The 19,488-nt window shown below is 41.4% G+C and overlaps 1 protein-coding gene across 2 annotated transcripts in view; it reads right to left on the bottom strand.

The window, feature by feature from the left end:
• The window catches only part of ACSS1 (acyl-CoA synthetase short chain family member 1), a 79,157-nt gene extending 63,671 nt beyond the window's left edge, over nt 1-15,486 (bottom strand). The window contains exons 1-2 of one of the 2 annotated variants that reach the window (XM_036752184.1): nt 14,957-15,486; nt 1,046-1,142 (exon numbers count right to left, since the gene is read on the bottom strand). In XM_036752184.1, coding sequence (XP_036608079.1) covers nt 1,046-1,142; nt 14,957-15,350 — 491 coding nt within the window. In that variant the 5' untranslated portion in view covers nt 15,351-15,486. The remainder of the gene's footprint in view (nt 1-1,045; nt 1,143-14,956) is intronic. The other variant, XM_036752185.1, reaches the window with a different exon arrangement.
• Nucleotides 15,487-19,488: the final 4,002 nt, after the last annotated feature.

Raw genomic sequence — 19,488 nt, forward strand, 5'->3', positions numbered from 1 at the left:
TAGTCATAGAGAGTTGCCTAGGGATTATTATCACCTTCCAGTACTGAAAAAACAAAAAGCCTCAACAATACAATTTAACAAATTTACCTACTATGTATATGGCATAAAGTAAAAAACTAACCTGATCGAAAGCAAAACATGTATTGACTACCAATCTGGAATGTGGCCCCTTTCACCAACACTAGAAGGATATATCTAGTAGCAAATAGGACTAACACCTATTTAAACAAATAGAAAGATAATAAGGCCATGGGCCAATACTAGTCTATAGACCAATGGTCAGAAATGCTGTAACAGCAAAAATAATATCTGTTATCTATATGTTGTACATACTACTGAAGATTAATAAATCATAATAACAATAGAAAATAAATCAGTGGGGAATCACACAAATTTTGGACAGTTTGGTCTGTGCTTAAAACCTGAACAAAAATTGATTAGCATCTATATATACACTGGAGATTCCCAACTAAATCAATTTCCAAGGCTCGTAACATTTAGAAAGGGAGGAGTAGTACCTGAAGTGAGATGAAAATCTATAACGATGAAGATTAAGCCATTTGTATATTTTGTGAATCAGTAGAAATAGAATGTGAAAGACAGATTTGGGAGAAATTTTCTGTAGATAGCCTTAAATGTCAAGGCTAAGGAATTTAGACCTTACACAAGAGATAATGAAGAGCCATAAAGGCATTAAATTAGAGGAGTAAACATAATCAAGACAATGGCAATAGGGAGAAGGGGGGAGGGAGAGAAAAATTTTTAAAAACTGGGTATCTTTTCCTTCCTTTCTCAGCCAGAAGTATTCTATCCCCAGTCCTCTTAAGAGGTTTTTTTTTTGGGGGGGGGTATTGGGAGGGTTGTTAAACATGGATTTCTAGCCACAAATTATTGTTTTTTTCTAATTTGGAAAGGAGAGGTGGGGAGGACTTTATTAGGCTTGGCTTTTTGTTTTTTCAAAATAGGGGCAATCAAAGAGATAATTTTGCTGTGATAGTAAGCATGCTGTTCATATTAAAAAGTGACCAAAGAGAATGCATCATACCTGTATGTGATTTTAACTTCTGTACCAGGTTCATCCTTCTCCCAGATCAATGCAATTCTATCCGGGGACTTCTGCACATGTTGGTCCAAGCAGTTTACTATGTAAAAATTTTTAAAAGGGTTACATGTATTACTTTTTTGTTTTTAGTATTAACAATAAATCAGCAGAGTAGCTTGTTTACGTTGGCATACTTAGCACTCTAGAGGAATGGTGGCCACTATTGTCACTAGTTTTTTAACCACTTGATGAAGGCAAAGGATTGTGGAAAGGTTGTGGTCAAAACCTGGAAAGGATGATGAGTTCAGGAAATTAAAAACCCACAAAGGTCATTACCCACTTCTGTTCTCAAATGAATAAGATGAATGCATGTCAGTGAACACTAGGAAGTGGATTGCTTTAGTCCTGAGTAAGAAGGAATCTTGTCTGATACTCCAGTGCAAACAGGACATGACTATTTTCATAATATTGTCTTTGAAGGCAAAGGAGGGAATCTAGAATTAACAAAAACCCAAAACAGCTTTTAAGGATCTATCTCCATCAAGGCTCTAACAAAATTAGCAGGCCCCACGCTAAGAAATGATACAGTCACTGGCAAAATCCACCCTTTTGGCTTCTGGGCATTTGTACCCATTACCCCAGCTGTCAGGTCCACATGACCTACCCTTACCAAACAGAGGAAGAGTCCTTTCATTTCTTTTACTGGAAGCCAAAAGGATTAGGAGGTTCCTGTTTTTTGCACATTGGACTAAACACCTGCTCCCCTCTTCCTTCATTTTCCAGATGAACTAGAACACTTAGCCTTGGTTAAAGCCAGCTGCCCCTCCCTTCAAACAACTTAATCCTATGATTAGATTACTCTTTTCTGTTGAGATTGGTAAGTGTATTTGCAATGACTGTTGGAAAAGCAATGCTATCCATAATACTTAGGGAACTGCTGCTTCCTACAGCCTTGTTTGTGTCTACTTCCTGAAAGAAAACTATTCTCAGTGCTTTAGAAACAGGTAGATGTGATTTAGGGATATGACAGCAGGCATCATCTAGTCCAACTCAGACTTGAAGTAGAAAATCCTCTCTATAACATTTCTGACATGTGGTCATCAAGTCTTGGCTTAAGACTTCTACCAACGGGGAACTCACTACCTCCCAAAGTCGTGCATTCTATTTAAGGGTAGCTTTAATTATTAAGAATTGTTTTCCCCTCCTATGAGTTCTGAATCTATAGCTTCCACTAAATTGCTTCTAGCTATTCCCTTTTGGGACAAGCAAAATAATTCTAACGTGTCCTATACAAGGCAACCCTTCAAATACCAGAAGACAGTTATCATACGCCTCCTAAGTTTTTTCTTCTCTAGGCTAATCAGTTCTAGTTCTTCCAACTGATCACCATCATTATAACATAACGTATCACTATAGTACTTTGATATTTACAAAGTAGTTTCCTCATAGCAATCTTCTCAAGGTTATGCAAGGATTGTTACTTTCACTAGGATGATAGGAGCAACAACTACTGCTCCCTTTTGGGACCATGCCAGTAGGGAAAATTAGCCTGTCTTGTAGGAATCTTCCAGTTTTCTTAGGTAATATGTAGCAAATTTCTAGTTGTGCAACAGAACCTACTCAAAGGGGAAATAGGAGGGGACCAGGATTACAAAGGAGGAGAAAGAAATTTAAGAAAAAGGGTAGAATACAGCAAAACAAATTCCATTGTTGGAGAGAGTACCAGGTCAAGAGGTGAATAAAAGAAAAGAAAGAATAAAAACCTGGAATCAGGGTGGGGCAAAGGGAAGAAAATAGATCTGATAGAGCAGAAATTGATTGTTTCATCTATTACTGAACATATGTTTAGCAAATTCCATTTCTTTTACTATCCTCTTATTTGCAATGGGGGAGTAGGAGAGGAAAAAGTACAAAAGGAAAGGATGGAGTGAAATATTAACAATGATAACCATGAACATGAGTGGGATGAACTCATCCATAAAGTAGAAGAGGATAGCAGAATAGATAACAATATACTGTTTATAAGAAATATATTTGACACATAAAGTTAAAATAAGGGGCTAGAGGAAAATCTAATATGTTTCAGCTCAGATTAAGCTACAGTAAATATACATAATAAAATAGGTAAGCAGGGAAACTATATTATGCTTAAAGGCATAGATACAAATATCAATACTTCATTAGACAAAGCCATAGCTAGGGTAGGGTAGCCTTTAGAGGCCTCTAAATGGCTCAGTGGGTACAACACTGAGCCTAGAGTCAGGAAGACTTGAGTTCAAATCCAGCCTCAGAAACTTACTAGCTGTGTGACCCTGGGCAAGTCACTTAACTTCTGTTTACCTCAGTTTCCTCATCTGTAAAAATGAGCTGGAGAAGGAAACAGCAAACCATTTCAGTATCTTTACTAAGAAAAGCCCATGGACAGTATTAGCATGTTATGACCCACAGGATCATGAACAGTTATACAGGACAGAACAACAACCTGGGCTTTGCTCCCTGCTACCCAGGGTATTAACAGTACTTGTACTTCTTTAGTAACAGAAGTTACCAGATGGCTTCATTCCCTCTGGCAGATGATGGCCATTCCTACATTGAGGTCCTTCTTGATCTAAACATTCTCCTCTCCCTCCTCCTCCAGTAGCAGCCTCACATTGTACCACCCCCAGAGGCTGGTGTTCCAGGGTCTCTGGTCTCTGCCATGAACACAGTGGATATGTCCTACAGCCTTCCTCTCAACGTGGTCTTTTGTATGCCCTGTTGTATTATGTCTAAAATCCTTCCCTATCCCATCCCATAATTTCTTGGACATTTTACCTCCCAGACAAGAATCACCAGTTGTGACTAGCATTAGATTCAGCCTATCATTCTAGCTCATCAGGATCTTTCTGGATCTTGATTCTACAATTCAAAATCTCTGTTTCATTTACTTTCTCCTGCCTGGAATAGCTTCTCCCCTCATTTTTGCTTACAAAAGTTTTAGGATTTTTTTTATCTTTCAGGGATGAACTCACATTGCACATCTTCAATAAGGCCCTCCCTGACAGTTTCCAAGCCTTACTGAACTCTTCTTCCTCTGAATTCCTCTGGCACTTATGATCTGTTAAACAAATTTGATATTTGTCATATGCTCTCAATCCTGTCTCCCCAATAGGACTACAAGATCCTTGAGGGCAGGTTCATGTGTCTCAGAATTCTCTGTATTCCCACTCCAGTATAGCACAGGATTCTTAATACATTAGGCCTTTAACAATCATTTGTTGTTAATGATGATGGTGAACAGCTAGCACCACTAGCTTTCAATCACATAGCTAGAAGTCAGGGAAAAGCCTGGACCCTCAACCATACAAGGTTTCCCTCTTAGATCTGGGGGAGGTGATAGTGTCTATTCTAACTCATTCTGGGCCTCTTTTTCCTGAGGAAATCAAGTCTCAGGTCTGCATTTGTTTACTAGTACAAACAATGGCAGAGGGCACAGAGTTCCTAATTTTAGCAGGACATTCAGTGAGGGGAAGGGACAAGTATAACTTTAATATCTGGCAGGGGAGAGTAATAAGTATAGGCTGACAGGTTAATTTGCTGAGTGATTATATTACAGTCAGAAAGTCATGCGTCATATATACACACATAGGCTTACTGGTTCCAGACCCAAATTGGAAACAATTACACTTCCCAGAGTCTAAAATAGGGCAAAGTAATAAAATAAGAGTTCTATATTTCTACATATAGAGGCACCAGCCATGTCTCATCACCTAACGATGGATATATCCGAGGGCTATGCTCAGGATTGTCTTCTCTCTCCTCCTATCTTTCCTTTCTCTCCCCTTTTTCCCCACCCCTTAATGCGAATATAAGTTCCTCGAGGTCTGGAATATAGTAATATATACCTGATGGTCAATTGGTTGATTGATTGATAATCTGAGCTCCCGTGGAATCAACTATCACCTCCACACAGATAACTGCCAGATCTATGTGTCCAACTCTGATCTCTTCCCTAAGCTACAGTCCTATCACTACCTTATAGGCATTTCCCATCAGATGTCCCATAGACATCTAAAACCCAACATGTCCAAAATATAACATATTATCTTAAAAAAAAATCCCTGCCCCTCTTCTGAACTTCCTTTTTATTGTAGATAAACAATTTTTATTGTAGATAAAACCCTGCCCCTCTTCTGAACTTCCTTTTTATTGTAGACCACCCTCCACCTTTCCAGGTGAGAGCCTTGTCTCTTAATTGCCCCACTATCTAGTTGATTTGACCAAGTCTTATCAATTTTACTTCCACATCTCTCATGTCTCCTCTTCTTTATTCATACGACTACCACTTCATCACCTCTTTCGTAGCCTATTGCGATAGTTTCCTAAGCAGTCTCCCTGGATCAAACGTCCCCCCTCTCCAATGCATCCTACAAGTAGTTGCCAAAGTGAGCTTCCTAAAGCACATCTCAGACCATGTCATTGCACTGCTCAGAAAAATCCAGTGGCTTCCTATTGCCTCCAGGACAATATAATACAAACTCAAAGCCTTTCAGTGGCAGTTAGGTGATGAAGTAGATGAAGTGTGAGGCCTAGAGCCAGGAAGACCTGAGCTCAAATATGACCTCAGACACTTAGCTGTACAACCCTAGGCAATTCACTTAACTTCTGTCTGACTTGGTTTTCTCAACTGTAAAACGGGGATAATAATATATAATATTATTTAATTAATGTAGTATAATAATATATAATTATAGTAATAGGGATAATAATGACAGAGTTAGCTGGAACCTGGTAGGTGCCTAATAAATACATCTTTTCTTTTTCCACAATCTGACTCCAGCCTATGTTACATCTTTTCATTCCCTCTACATTCCAGCCAAAATGATCTATTTGCTGTGTTCCTCTTCTCCAACACTGAATCTCCCACCTGCGTTCCTTTCCACCTACGCCTCAGTCTGTTAGAATCCCTAGCTCCCTCCAAAGCCCAGAACAAGTACTACAATCTTTTTCTGATCCTCCAAGTTGCTAGTAACTCCCTGCCACCATCACCCCCCAAAAATTATTTGTATTTAGTTTGTCTATATATTGCATTTACTCCTATGTCTATACACTTTCCCCTTAGTTGAATTTAAGGTCTTTGAAGGTGAAAACTAGTTAATTCTTTTCTTTGTATCTCCAGCGCCTTTCATGGTTCTTGGCATATTCTATGTACTTAATGACTGATGCACTGATTGCCTGTCGATGCCGTTAAGGAACAGCATGTCCTCCCTGAACTATAGCGTTTAGGGATGATAAAGAAAAAGAAATACGGTTAAGTGACTCTCTCCTCTTAGCCAAAGACTAGCTTCTGCACATTTCTCCATGGAGAGTATTTCACAGACATAGGCCCCAGGGAGTATCAAGGAAAGTATTATCTATCTCACAATCATCTACACAGTGCTATAAACACACTGGCCTTCAATAATTATTCAGCGCTGTTGCTGAAGGAAAGAAACAGTTTCCAGCAGCAGCAGGGAAAATAGCTTTTGAGGCAACCAAATGAAAAGTATTTATAGCAGTAACAAAGAAAGCACATCCTCCTCCCGTCAGACTGGGCAGTGGGAAAGGAAAATCCTGCTTCCAAGAATGGTTGGGCAGAACAGCTGCTGTTACTAAAGATCCGGCTGAGTACTGTATTCCAAACCACAATGACCTCTTGCCCTCTTGCTGTGCCCCAGTCATGTCGTCTCACCTCCCTTCCTCGCCTTAGCACCAGCACATCCCCATGCTGCTGCAATCCCTGTCCCAAAGCCCATCGGTATGGGGCTCTCTCCTTCCTGCTGGAGATGAAGGCCCTGCCCCTGCGTAAAAGAATGCAACCTCTCCTCTGGTCTGCCCCTTCGAGTCCCTGGCTTCCTTCAAAGCTCCCTCAGCTCCAGCGCTACCTTCTGCAGGAAGCCTTTCTGATCCCTCCAGGCATTAGTGGTCTCCCCACAAATTTCTTTGTATGTCATTTGCATATACTTTGTGTTTACATATTTGTGGACACGTTGTATCAGTGCGCACGTCCCCTAAAACCGCCCCGCCCCGCCCCCACCCTGGCGCCCTGCGGAATGTAAGCTACTCGCAAGCATGTCTTTACACGCTTATCAGGGGACTTTACATATAGTAGCAGCTTAATAACTGCTTATTGGACTGAACCCCTTTTATAGTAATATACATACACACCAACATACCGGGTGGTGCTACCGTTAAGTTTTCATCAGCTCATGTCCCAGTTGTCTCACTCATAACAGTGGATAGAGCACTGGACAGAGAGTCCGAAAGATGTGATTTCAGGTCCCAGAGGAGGTACGAACTAACTTGTGTGTCCCAAGACAAGTAAGTCATTTAATTTCCCTGTGCTTCAGTTCCTCATCTGTAGAATGAGAAAGTGGAATGGCTGGCCTCTAAAGTCCCTTAAGCGCCAGATCTACGGGCTTTTTCTCTTCCCTGCTACATTTTCTTACTACTCAGCAACCAAAACAGTGGCAGCCCAGTGTATATGTTGAAGTGCTATGGTTGATAATTAATAATAAATACCACCAACATAAAACTTCAGCAAATCAAATAAGCATTCAAATGCACAGGAGAGTTTACATAAATTCTTTAAAAAAAAAAAAAGAAATTTTTGTGATTTGAATAATTGCTCCTTGATATCTTTTGTATAATTCTAGATCATACATAGGATTTAAAGTGGGGATTATTATTACTGCCAATAATAATAAGAATATTCCCCATTATAATAGCTCATCTACATAAACTTACAAGTTTACACAAAAGAAAAACTAGAGGCAATGATTTGCTTCACAAAAAAATGCCTTTAAATAGGAAAAGCTGACCCTCCCCTTCCATGCATTTAAAATACTATTTGATTTAATAGCATTTTATTTAAATGTAACATTTCAGGAATATATTTTATTTATTTTATTTTTTAATTCATGGAACAAAACAAGCACTTCCATGACATAGTATAATAAAAAAAATGATGATTGCACATGAAACTGCTAATCTATTACGTATAACTTGTTATTCATTTTAGATATATAATCAAGTTACCATGTAAATTTCTTTTTTTCCTTTTTTTCTTCCCTCCCCCCAAATATATTTTATATGAAGCAAGGCACCCCTATAACCACCAGGAGAAATTCAGTGTTAATCTCTAGTCATCTTCTAAGCCAAGGGTTCTTAATCTGGGGTCCATAGACCCCCTGGTTCTATGATATGGAGTCCATGAAGAAAAAAATTACATTTTTATGTTCACTAACTTTTAACTGAAATTAACCATTCCCTTTTATTATGAATTTTAAAGCAATATTATTCTGAGACAGTGTTCAGAGACTTTACCAGGCTGCCAAAGGAGCCCAACACACACACACACACAAGCGCGCACGCGTGGGCACGCACACACGATGAACCCCTACTCTAAGGTCTGAGCCTATACTCTTGATTCTATGAAAAAACTGTAGGCAGGGCACTGAACAAAACCTGGAGCCCAAGAATTAAATCCCTTGCTGCCTTTCATGAATGGGCATAGCTTTATTACTGAGGGGTACATCATAACGATGAGATCAGAGCAGGAAAATAATTTTTGTTCTGGCAAAGGAGTCTCAGAGCATATGTGTGTGTGTGTATATATATATATATATATATATATATATATACATATGTATGTATGTATGTATGTATGTGTATATATATGTATGTATATATATACGTATATATATGTATATATATATACATACTATGACTGTTCAGCTGAAAACAAATGCTCAGCAACCAGGCTGAAAATAGTAAATGTACACAAACTTGGTTTTTGTATATATAAAATGTAATCAGATGGAGAACTGGACTAGAGAGTTTAGGAGTTTAGAACATATGAAAGTCTAGTCAAGTATTTTTAAAATGATGTTCATCATAATCCTCCATGTTTTGTTTTTGCCATTTCCTGATGTCTCTGGCATGGATTCATAGACCACACTTCAAAGACATCTGCTGCAATACCTGTAGTGCAACAAAAGCTAGATTTGAGAAACAGAAAAATTGACTTCCCAAAATGCCCCGGCAAGCAACTCTAAACACAGAAGATCATAAACGTAAAAAAAATCATACAAACCTCTGCTTTCCAGAGAAGAGGCATATGGTTTTCATTCACAGCTCTGGTTCTCACTACCATCCATCCCATGTGATCTCAGTTAAGGCTTCCAGGCTCCTTGGCTAGCCCTAACTGATATAATCCCATCCCTAAATGCACCCTCCCCTAGAGCAGCGAAATTGGCAAGAGGCCAGAGTGATTTCAGAGCCATATTGGCACTGGACAAATACATATACTTCTCACACCACCCCCTGCTACTGATCTGTTAATAGGCCAATCAGACACAGGCCAGTTCGGTTTATTCTGTTAGAGATCAAATGAAACATTGCTCTCTCCCACACTTTTACAAAGACACCCCTATTCCAGAGCTTTTCCAAAGGCCAAAAGCTAAGACTGTAACATTGTCCCCAACTTTCCCAGCACTCCCCAGCTCTAGCACCATGTTTCTTCCTTACTTTCTTTCTTTCTTTGTTTATTTTTCTTTCCTTCTTTCTTTCTTCCTTCCTTCCTTCCTCCCTATCTTTCTTTCTTTCTTAATAGTTGGGCAAGCCCAGGCTCTTGTTAACTGGTTCTGCAAAAACACAGAGCTAAAGCAGTGTTACAAGGTGTGTTTATGTACAAGCTGTAAGCAATGAAATAAAATAAAATAAAATAAAATCTGGTCATGGTAAAAAGACTAATGTTCAGAGGAATTATCCCCACCAGGTTTCAAGTGTTAGCTCAATTCATTACTGATAATCTAATTTTTGTCTTGGGTTGCAGACTGAATGGGGTTTTACAACATTGTGTATATCATGTTATTACAAACAGTGTTAATTGGAGGAATGATACCTGGAGTATGGCAGTAGTTGCTTTCAAGAGAACTGCCCCTGCTTCTACCTTTTCAATCTAAATAGATTTTGGCAAAGATGGAAGAGTAAAAAATGTCAAAGAAGCCGGGTTCCTCAAAATCCCTTTAAAATACAATTAGGAACACCAAAAAAAGTCACAAAATTGTTTATAAAAAATCTTTTTTAAAAAGGAGGAGAATTCACCCAAAAGACAATAAGAAGATGAGGTAGGGAGTCCATTTGCAATATTTGGTAAAAACAGGAAGAGAAACAAAGGCAAGGCACCAGAAGAAATACTAGGTCAGGCTACATAGGGAATAGTACAGAAATCCTAAGAAATGTGGTCAAGTGGAGAAGACAGTCAAAGGATTACAAGAAGATTCAACATTCTTGCTGTGACTATATCAATATTTATCTATCTATCTAGATTTAGGTGTCTCACAAGGGAGATAATGGGAATTCCAGAACCAGAACTCCAGAACCAGAACCAGAAAAAGTAAAGATTAGGCTGAGTCAGCCTGAAAAGGACACTAGAATCAAAGGAGGTGGGCAGGGGGGGGGGGGGATCATCTGTCAGTCTCAGAATATTCTAAGCTGTTCCTAAAGAACAGTGTATGTAGCATTCTGATCTGGTGTATTTCTCCTCCATGATCCAGTTTGTAGCCCAGTTTGGTGGGCAGGAAGGGTCTTAGTCAAAAGGAACAGAAGTGGCTGAAGAGAACATGGAACAGTCAGACTTCTGAGTTCATAATTGTGTTAAAAAGCTAGCTTCCTGAAAACAAAGACCAGCTCACCAAGGGTCTGGATCTGCCGTCATTTTCTGAATGATCTGGATGTTGCCCCTGTATCTGATCAAGAAGAACTGGAAATGTCACTGAAGCAGAAGAAATTAGGAAGAGCTGATGGACTTAAGTACATACAAAAGAAATCTATCTATAGTTAACATAATTTTAATGGCATGCAGAAATTGATCATCAGGTTCTCAAAGATAGATTCCAAACAAATGGGGAAAATGTAGGTGGTGCTTTTAACAACAAAAGACATCAGTAAATACCAACCCAGATGCCTGCTTTTTCAATTCCATAGGAGTATCTCATATTTTTATGATGCCTTACATTTAATAATAATAATAATAGCTAGCATTTATATAGCACCTACTATGTGCCAGGCACTTTACAAATGTTATCTCATTTGATCCTCACAAAAACTTTGGGATTGGGGTGCTATTATCCCCATAATACAGTTGAGGACCCTGAGGCAAACAGGTTAAGTGACTTGCCCAAGATCAAACAACTAGTAAGTATCTGAAGCCTTGAACGCAGGTCTCTCCTGACTCCAGGCCCAGCACTCCACCCATTGTATCACCTAGCTACCTAACTTTACAAAGCATTTTCTTCACAATAACCCTGGGAGTTAGTGAAAGTAAGTGTATTTTACAAATGAGAAAATTGTGATTTAGAATGTTTTTTGTGGCTTGCCCACAGTCACATAAGTCAAAAATGTCAGAGCCAGGACTGAATCCCAAGTCTTCTGACTCTATAATCAACTGCTTCTCCAATGTTTTGGTCTTCGTATCCCCACCATCCAATCAAGTGCCTTTCACATTGTGGACACTTAATAAATGCTTGTTGAATGCAATCAGTCCATTGATATATTTACCTTGGATGGTTTGAAAACAACCATGTTGGCCCAGAATGAAGAATATTAAGAGGGATATAGCTTCCAGGAATAAGGAGAAGATTGCCCCATTGTACTCTGCTCTCAGCAGACTTCATATGAAGTATCATTTTGAGTTCTAAGAGCCATAGATTGGAGAGGAGAAGAGAATAGAAGGGGGAAGTTCAGTTAGAGAAAATTGCAATAGTATAAGTGGGTGGGGTAGTAATGAGAGCTTGGACTAAATTAGTAGAAATAGGAATATCACTGAAGTGGTGGATGTGAGTGATATTGCTGAAGCAAAATAGTCAAGACATCAACTGATTTGATGTTGAAGGTAAAAAGAGATTTATTAAATTAAATTAAAGATTTATACTGAATTAACAGAAGGTTGGGCAAATATTTGTCCCCCTCACTAACAGGAATTGTGAAACTAGAAGAAGGAGCAGATTTGGGGGAGGGGAATAAAAAACCACAGTTGTAGGTGTGATGAGTTTATTCAGTTCCACAAATACTGAATGGTCAAGACACTATTCTAGAGGAAATAGCGATAAATACATCCTAGACTCTGATCTCAAGGAACTTAAAGTCCAATGAGAAGGGGAGTCATGTACACTGGCACTATGATATAAGGGATAAAGGAATAAATGTGAACCAAAGGTGTAGGCACATTAGGCAACAAAGAACAGCACATTAGGCAACATTATGAAGGCTTGATCGGAAAGGGAACAAACTGGCAGCAGAAAGAACAGTTAGAAGCCAAATAATCAAGGCAATAAGAGATGAGGTAAGTCAGATGACCTAGGGGTGGAGGAGAGGGAATCAATGCAAGAGATTGGTAATTGAGCCTATAGGACTTGTCAGCTTAATATAGAGTGAGAGAGAAGAAAAAAAAAATTTAAAGACTACAAGATAAGTCTGGGCGACTAAATGGACCTACTAGTCATATGAACATAAACAGAGAAATTGGGAGGAAAAGCCAAATTTAGAAACAAGATGAGTTCAGTTTTGGAGAAGTTGAGTTTGAGGTGCCAGATGGCCATCCAGGTGAAGATGTCCTTTGTGGTGATTCAGGAATGGAGCTGAGAAGACAGCTGACAGATTTAGACACAGGTTTAAGCATCATCTATGTAGAAATGATGGTAAAAGCTGTAGGAACAATGATATTAACAAGAAGAACTGGTAAAGAGTAAAGGCAAGAGAAGCAAGGAGAAAGGAGAGATCATTGGGGAGCCCTAGTATTTATGGGTGTGAAAGAGGAGCAAGGAAACAAAGAAGGGACAATTAGAAATGTAACAGGAGAAACAAGCAACCAATCTAGCTCAGCTTCCAGCCCCTATGCAAGAATATACCTATAGATAAGCATCTGTCTTCTTTTATGTTAGTTAGAAAGCAAGAGAGCAAGAATATCCAGAAGGAAAAGATGGTCAAGGACGTTAAATGCTTCAGAGAGGCTAAGGATAGGGATGGGGGCAAAAATCACTGGATTTGGCGATATCCTTCATTTGGTATTTCTGGGGGAAATCATAGAACCTAGTCCTGGAAGGGACCTTAGGGATCATCTTGTCCAACCTTTCCTTTTACAAAAGACTCAGAGATGGGAAATGATTTGCCTGAAGTTACTTATTAAGTGGCAGACCCAGGATTCAAACTCAGATTCTCTTATTTTGGATCCAATGCTTTTTCCAGTATAGCACACTTACTTTCCTAAATTTTGAGCTCTTTTTTCTTGTGTATATCTTCTCTCCCTGGCTGAATGATATGTTCCTTGATGATTTGGAACATGCCTTCTTTTCTACTTTTTCTATTCCTTTCTATTCCCCTATAAAATGACTAGTGCTATACTGGGTACATTCTAAGGGCTGAGCCAATATTTGTGGACTGATTGATCCAACGGATTTCATTGTTTGAAACCCAGAAATAAGGAGTTAAAGACTCTTTATTACTGGAAAATCTAAGATGTTATTGGCCTTGAAGATGAAGTACATATACCTCTTAGGTTGAAATGCACAGACGACCTTATCCTGATGACAGTAATCAGAGTTTCCTAGAAGTTCTGAGGAACCTCGCCTCAGCAAATAAAGCACTGTCTGAGCAAGGAGATAGTTTTTTCCAAGTTTGCTCTGCTCATTGGCCAAGGTTTTTCCCTCGTCTTCACCTCTTGCACTTTACAAGGAAGTATGCATTATTTGTTTATGTGGGCAGAGTTAATACTTAGGCAACTTCTCCAGCTGCCAGTAGCTCCCCAGGGCCTGAGTGATGCGTCTGAGTACTGTGGGACAGCCCATAAGGCAGGCCAACTACAAGACTACAGGAGTCGTTTCGTTTTCACTAAGGAGTTTTATTTCGAGTTTATTTACTAGCTTGCATCTCAGCGGCGAAATGAAAAAGAGAGGGAGGAGAGGGAACTGTCTAGATCCTGGGAGAACGGAGTCAAGAGTTCTTCCTAGCTCAAACTTATAACACGGACACAATGGGGACACAGGCGTGGAGCTGGGGTAGGGAGGAGGTGAGGGGTAGGGGAAAGGACGGAACCAGGGCGGGATGTAACTCCCTGGGTTGCCTACTCGAGTCCACAGGTCTCAGCTACCTGCCCTGTGCAAACTGATCACCTACCTAGCCAGCCCAGCACGTAAGGGTAAATACAAGGTAACCTTTCTAGGGAAGGAAAAAGCATCGTCTGACAGTCTCCCAGACTAGGGCTTTAAACTCATCATCCTGGACAGCAGCTGGGAGGACTCTCTCTCTCAACCCGCCCCACAAAGCTGGCAGAAAAGCAGCATGGGGTGCGGAGGCGGGGGTAGAGGCGAGCGAGTGCTCTAAGTAGGTGACAATGGTCAGGAGCTGTCAGAGTCCTGACTGTGGTCAAAGTATGAAGACAAGAGTTCCTAGCTCCCGAGAGTTTCTTAGGGGCTTTGTGGGAGGATCTATGGTTTTCAGTGGGAAGGGGATACTAGGTGACGTGGCTCCTGACTTTGCTAGAGATTGCTAGGGGTACATGAGGTAAAAGTGGAGAGGAAGCCGGAGGAATTAGGGGCACGGGACGGGTTCCATGGAGAGGAAAGAGGGTGGCTCGGAGAGCTGGGAGTCATGATTTTGTTGGACAAGTTGCTAAGTGTCCAGATTACCAAGGAAATTGTGTCCGGGTTGTAAGGGTTGCTAGGGGGCAAGTGACCAAGGTTGCTAGGGCAAAATGTAGGAACGGGCTGGTAATAGATTGATTATGGGTTGAAGCAAAAACTAAAACGGTGGGGGAAATGGGGAGAAGGAATAGTTCCCGTTATCTCACCCCTTCCCTCAAATGCCAACCCCCCCCCCCCCCATCCCTAGCCTTACCCGATACGTTTAACTGGCCGCCCAGGAACCAGTTGATCTTGCCCTGGTTGAAATCACAGTCCTCGACGGTATGGTAAGGGGTGTCCCACACCAGCGTGTCCCGGGCAAGGCGCCCCCAAAATACTTTTGGATCTCTGACAGCCTGCTCCCACAGTTTCGCGTAGGTGCTGAGGCTCCGTAACACCGCTGGGGCGGCGCTGCCGGCCCTTTTCCCGGCAGCCCTGAAGCTAGGGCTGCCACCGCCCAGGAGCCGGCGATGCAGCTGCGGGGGCAGCCCTGGCCCCCAGCTTCGCGACCCCCCGCTCCCCGGGGGCACCCCGAGGCTTCCGCACAGGTTGCGAAGCAGTCCGCGGCCCCCGCCACTGCCGCAGGCGCACAGGCTCAGAGCAGTCATAGCGCTTACCCACCCCAGACCCGGCTTTCCTGGAGCCCCCTGGGATTCTGGCACAGCACCCCAAGACGGCTGCGCTTCCAACGCAAAAACTAGAAGAACTCGCGAGGCGGGGACCAGAGCCAATAACGGGCTCCTCCCACTCTCCTTAGTCCCTCCCAACTGCCAGTTCTTCAGGGAAGGGCGGGGTGGAGGGGAAGGAGGAGGAGAGATAGAGTGTGAGAAAGAGAAAGAACACATTTAGCTCCCTATTCCCCCTGTGGTGGTAAGCTGGAGGGGGCTTTGTAGTGACTCTCTCCTTCCCTCCTCCTGGCTCCCACCTTCTTGTCAGATCCCTGCCTCTTCTGGAGCACACCCCCCCACCCAGTTCAGTTATCTTTCCCCCCCAACCCCTTTCCTGCTGTCATCTTGTGGGGAGGAGGGAATTAGGGAAGGCTATGATTGCAGGAGGAGGAGAATTTAGGGCTTCGAGAGCATCCAGTTTCTGAGAGGCAGGTGCCTGGAGGGGATGAAAGCAGCCTTGTGGAATGTAAAGTTGAAGGTTTGTTTGTTTGTTTGTTTTAGTTTCATTTTGTAGGTTGTTCTTGAGCCTAGCAAAACAAGGCTATTATCTGGATCTCATACAATCTTAGATGTGGGGGAGACCTTAGCAATCGTTGAGTCCAAAATGAAGGTCCAGAAAGATTGTTCAAGGTCATAAAGCTATGGAGTTACAGAGAATCGGTGGATATCCTGTTTCAAGGTCACAAAACTGATAAAGAAAATGAGAGAATCAGACTTTGAATCCATGTCTACATGGCTCTAGATCCAGTATTCTTTGCACTATATCCATCTTTAAGAGGAAGATGGTGGGGGTGGAGAGGGAGAGAGAGAGAGAGAGAGAGAGAGAGAGAGAGAGAGAGAGAGAGAGAGAGAGAGAGAGAGAGGATGCTTATTGCCCTGGCTTCCCTGGGGGTGGTTACTACTCCCAGTGTTTCCCCTCTACAATCCATCTTCCACTCAGTTGCCACCTTAATTTTCCGAATGCACAGGCATCACTTTTGTGTCCAAAAACTTTCAGTGGCTCTCTAAGCTTCTAGCTAATACCCTCCACAACTTCCCACTGACCTACTGTTTCAGCCTTAGTTAATAGTATTCCCCCTGTTATACTCAGTACTCCATCTCCTGTTTCTTCGTTCCTTCCAGCTATCCCTCATACCTGGAAGGCATTCCTTCTCTCCTCCCTAAAAGAGTCCTTCTATCACTTCAAGGCTCGAATCAGGTGCCATCTTCTCTTGGAAGCCTTACCTGATCCTCCCCATTTGTTAATGCTCTTTCCCTTTCTGAAATTCCCTTGTATCTACTTATCTGTGTTTGTCAACTCTCCCCAGTAGAATGGTAAAATCATCGAGGTTTTTGTCTTTAAATCCCAGGGCCCAGCACCTCACCTTGCATAACTAGGATTTGAAATAAATGTTTATGGAAGTGTTGAACCTTGATGGTGTGGAGAAGTGTACCTAATCAAGTAAACAACTAAATGTAAACACTTTACATGTAGTCTTTTTCAGATTGAAAATTATCTGAATATTTCCCCCTACTGCTCTACTTTGCCAACAAAGTACTGCAAGCTAAATGTAGCCACAAACACATGTGCTAGCATAAAGTGATAGAGATTAAATAATCAGAATACTCACCAGGTAGTTAAGCATTCTTGGAAGTAATTTTCTAACAAAAAGAGCTGTCTAAGCATCTGAATAATCAGAGTAGTCACCAGGTAGTTAGCATTCTGGGAAGTAATCTTTGTAACAAAAAACGCTGTCCAAGCATGGACACTTAGAAGGTGCTGAGTTCCATGAAGTGTCCAAGCAAAGGCTGAATGATCAACTATCAGTGCTGTTGTAAAAGAGATTTTGGCATGGGCGGAAGGCTACACAAGATGCCCTTTCAAGCCCCTTCCAACTCTAAGCTTCTCTTACTCGAAGAAATGATTCCTGACCTTAAGTTCAAGAGGCAACATTGTCAAATGAATTAGAGTATGGAGGACACTGAGATTCTAACCCAGTTTCTGACAATGACTTGTTGGTCTTAGTTAATTCACTTCACCTTTACTGGCTTCAGTTTTCCCATAAACTCTTTAAAAAGGAGAAAAGGCAAAAGCAGAAAGCCAATCTGTAATTACTTTATGTCATTTCAGGGAGGCTGCCCTTAACTCAGTAATTGTTGGTGCAGCGCCTGGAAATGAGAAATAGGAATTTGGCTGAGGACACATTACATAGTTCCCAATCTTCTCTATATTGATCTCTATAGACCTTACTCCCTTACTATAATCTAGGAGGGCAACTTTGGGGAAGGAAATAGGAAAGGAACCCTCACTGCAAATGCTTCTATGCATGTTATTAAGGATTCCAGATTTCTCAAATTGTCCCTGTTTCATAATGTTCTCTACTCTACTTGATTCACCTATAAAAATATAAAATCTGAGAACTATAAGGAATCATGAATTCTTATAGTCAGGGGTTATAAACCTCTACCATGGAACCCATTGGCAGTCTGATGAAGCCTATGGACTTCTCAGAATAATGTTTTTAATTGCATAAAATAAAGTACACAAGGTTACAAAGAAAACAGTTATACTGAAATGCAGTTATCAAAAAAAATTTTAAGTTCAAGGACCCCAGAAACAGAACCTTAGATGTATTTCACCCTCCTGCCTCCAGGCAGGAATATGCCTTTAGATAAAATCTATTCCCATACCAGGTCAAGAGGGGATTAAAAGGAAAGAAAGAAAGAATAAAAACCTGTGGGAACAGGAGCCAACTGAGGAGAGTGTGCAGGGAGTATAATGCAATATTTGGAAAGATTAGGCAGAAGTCAAGTTACAGACATCAGCCTGAGGAGTATTATTTTATCCTAGGCCCTTCTGAAAGTTTTTGAACAATGGAGTGATATAGTCACACCTGTGCAGCACGGAAATGAATTTGGCAACTGTGAAGAAGATGAAGAGGAGAGGGGAGAAATTGGAAGCATGAACCTTGCTCTAATACCACCTGAGTGACCTCAGGCCTCAGTTATAACCTTCCTGGGTCCCAGTTTCTTCATTTGTAAAATAAAGGGATTGGACTAGAAAACCCTTGAGATCCCTGTCAGCTCCGGATCTATGACTCTATGAACTGTTGAATTACAGCTTAAGTTGTTACAAATAGATGTACTAGGAAGCTGTTGCAATTGTTCCAGGTGGAGGGAATGAGGGCCTGAATTAAGATGGTGGCTATGTGAGATAGAGAAGTGGACAAATGGGAGAGAAGATTTGACAGCCAACTGGATGAGTGTGATGGAGAGAAAAGAATAAAGCATGGCTTTACTCTTTGCAAACCTGGGTGCTAGAAAGATGGGGATACCATCAAGAGAAATAAATAAGTGAAGCCTTAATGTCGGAGTAGAAGAAAAAAGAAGAGCTGAGCTTTCCCCCATACCTCCTCCAGAAGGATGCAATAAATGCACCAGACTGAGGCCTGACTGGGAAATCCAAGGGAAAAAATTCACAATGAGTAATTTTTCCAGGCTGAATCAGCATAGGGAGACAGATAAAGTTGTCTATGGATGCTGGGGACAAGGCATGGAGACTGTATCAAAGGGCAAGGAGAGGTCCTAAAGTCATGATAGGGCATTGTGCTCTTGTACAGGATGTGGGAACAGGTGCCAACTGACAGCTCTTTCACTCACTTCTCAGTTCCTGATCACAAATCCAGGATGGACTGAGAAAAGGACCTACACCTAGCGGTGGGATTCCAGGGTAAAGAGCCATCTCATGCCCTAGTCTATGTACTGAGCAAGGGAAAAGATCAGTAGCAATTAGTATCTGTGTGGCTATGACCCCAGGAGGAGAGCACAGTCTCAGTGCCAGCATCAAGTCTGAAGCCTACAGGGGCATAACCAGAACCCGAATCTCAGAACTTCCCAGCTGACTGATAGTAAGTCCAGCATCAATCTACTGGTTCTGCCAACCAAGGGCAAAACAAAAGGAGTGTTATGTAGGTCCAAATCCAGGGCAAGAGTTTACCAAGCTCAAACCAGAAAACAGTGATCAGACTTTGCTCTAGAGTACAGCACTTTGGAAGCACTGACAGCCTGCAGGTCCTCAGCCAGAGCTGTTCCTGAGATC

Source organism: Trichosurus vulpecula, chromosome 3 (genome assembly GCF_011100635.1).
Source record: "Trichosurus vulpecula isolate mTriVul1 chromosome 3, mTriVul1.pri, whole genome shotgun sequence".
In the NCBI taxonomy this organism is placed as follows: domain Eukaryota; kingdom Metazoa; phylum Chordata; class Mammalia; order Diprotodontia; family Phalangeridae; genus Trichosurus; species Trichosurus vulpecula.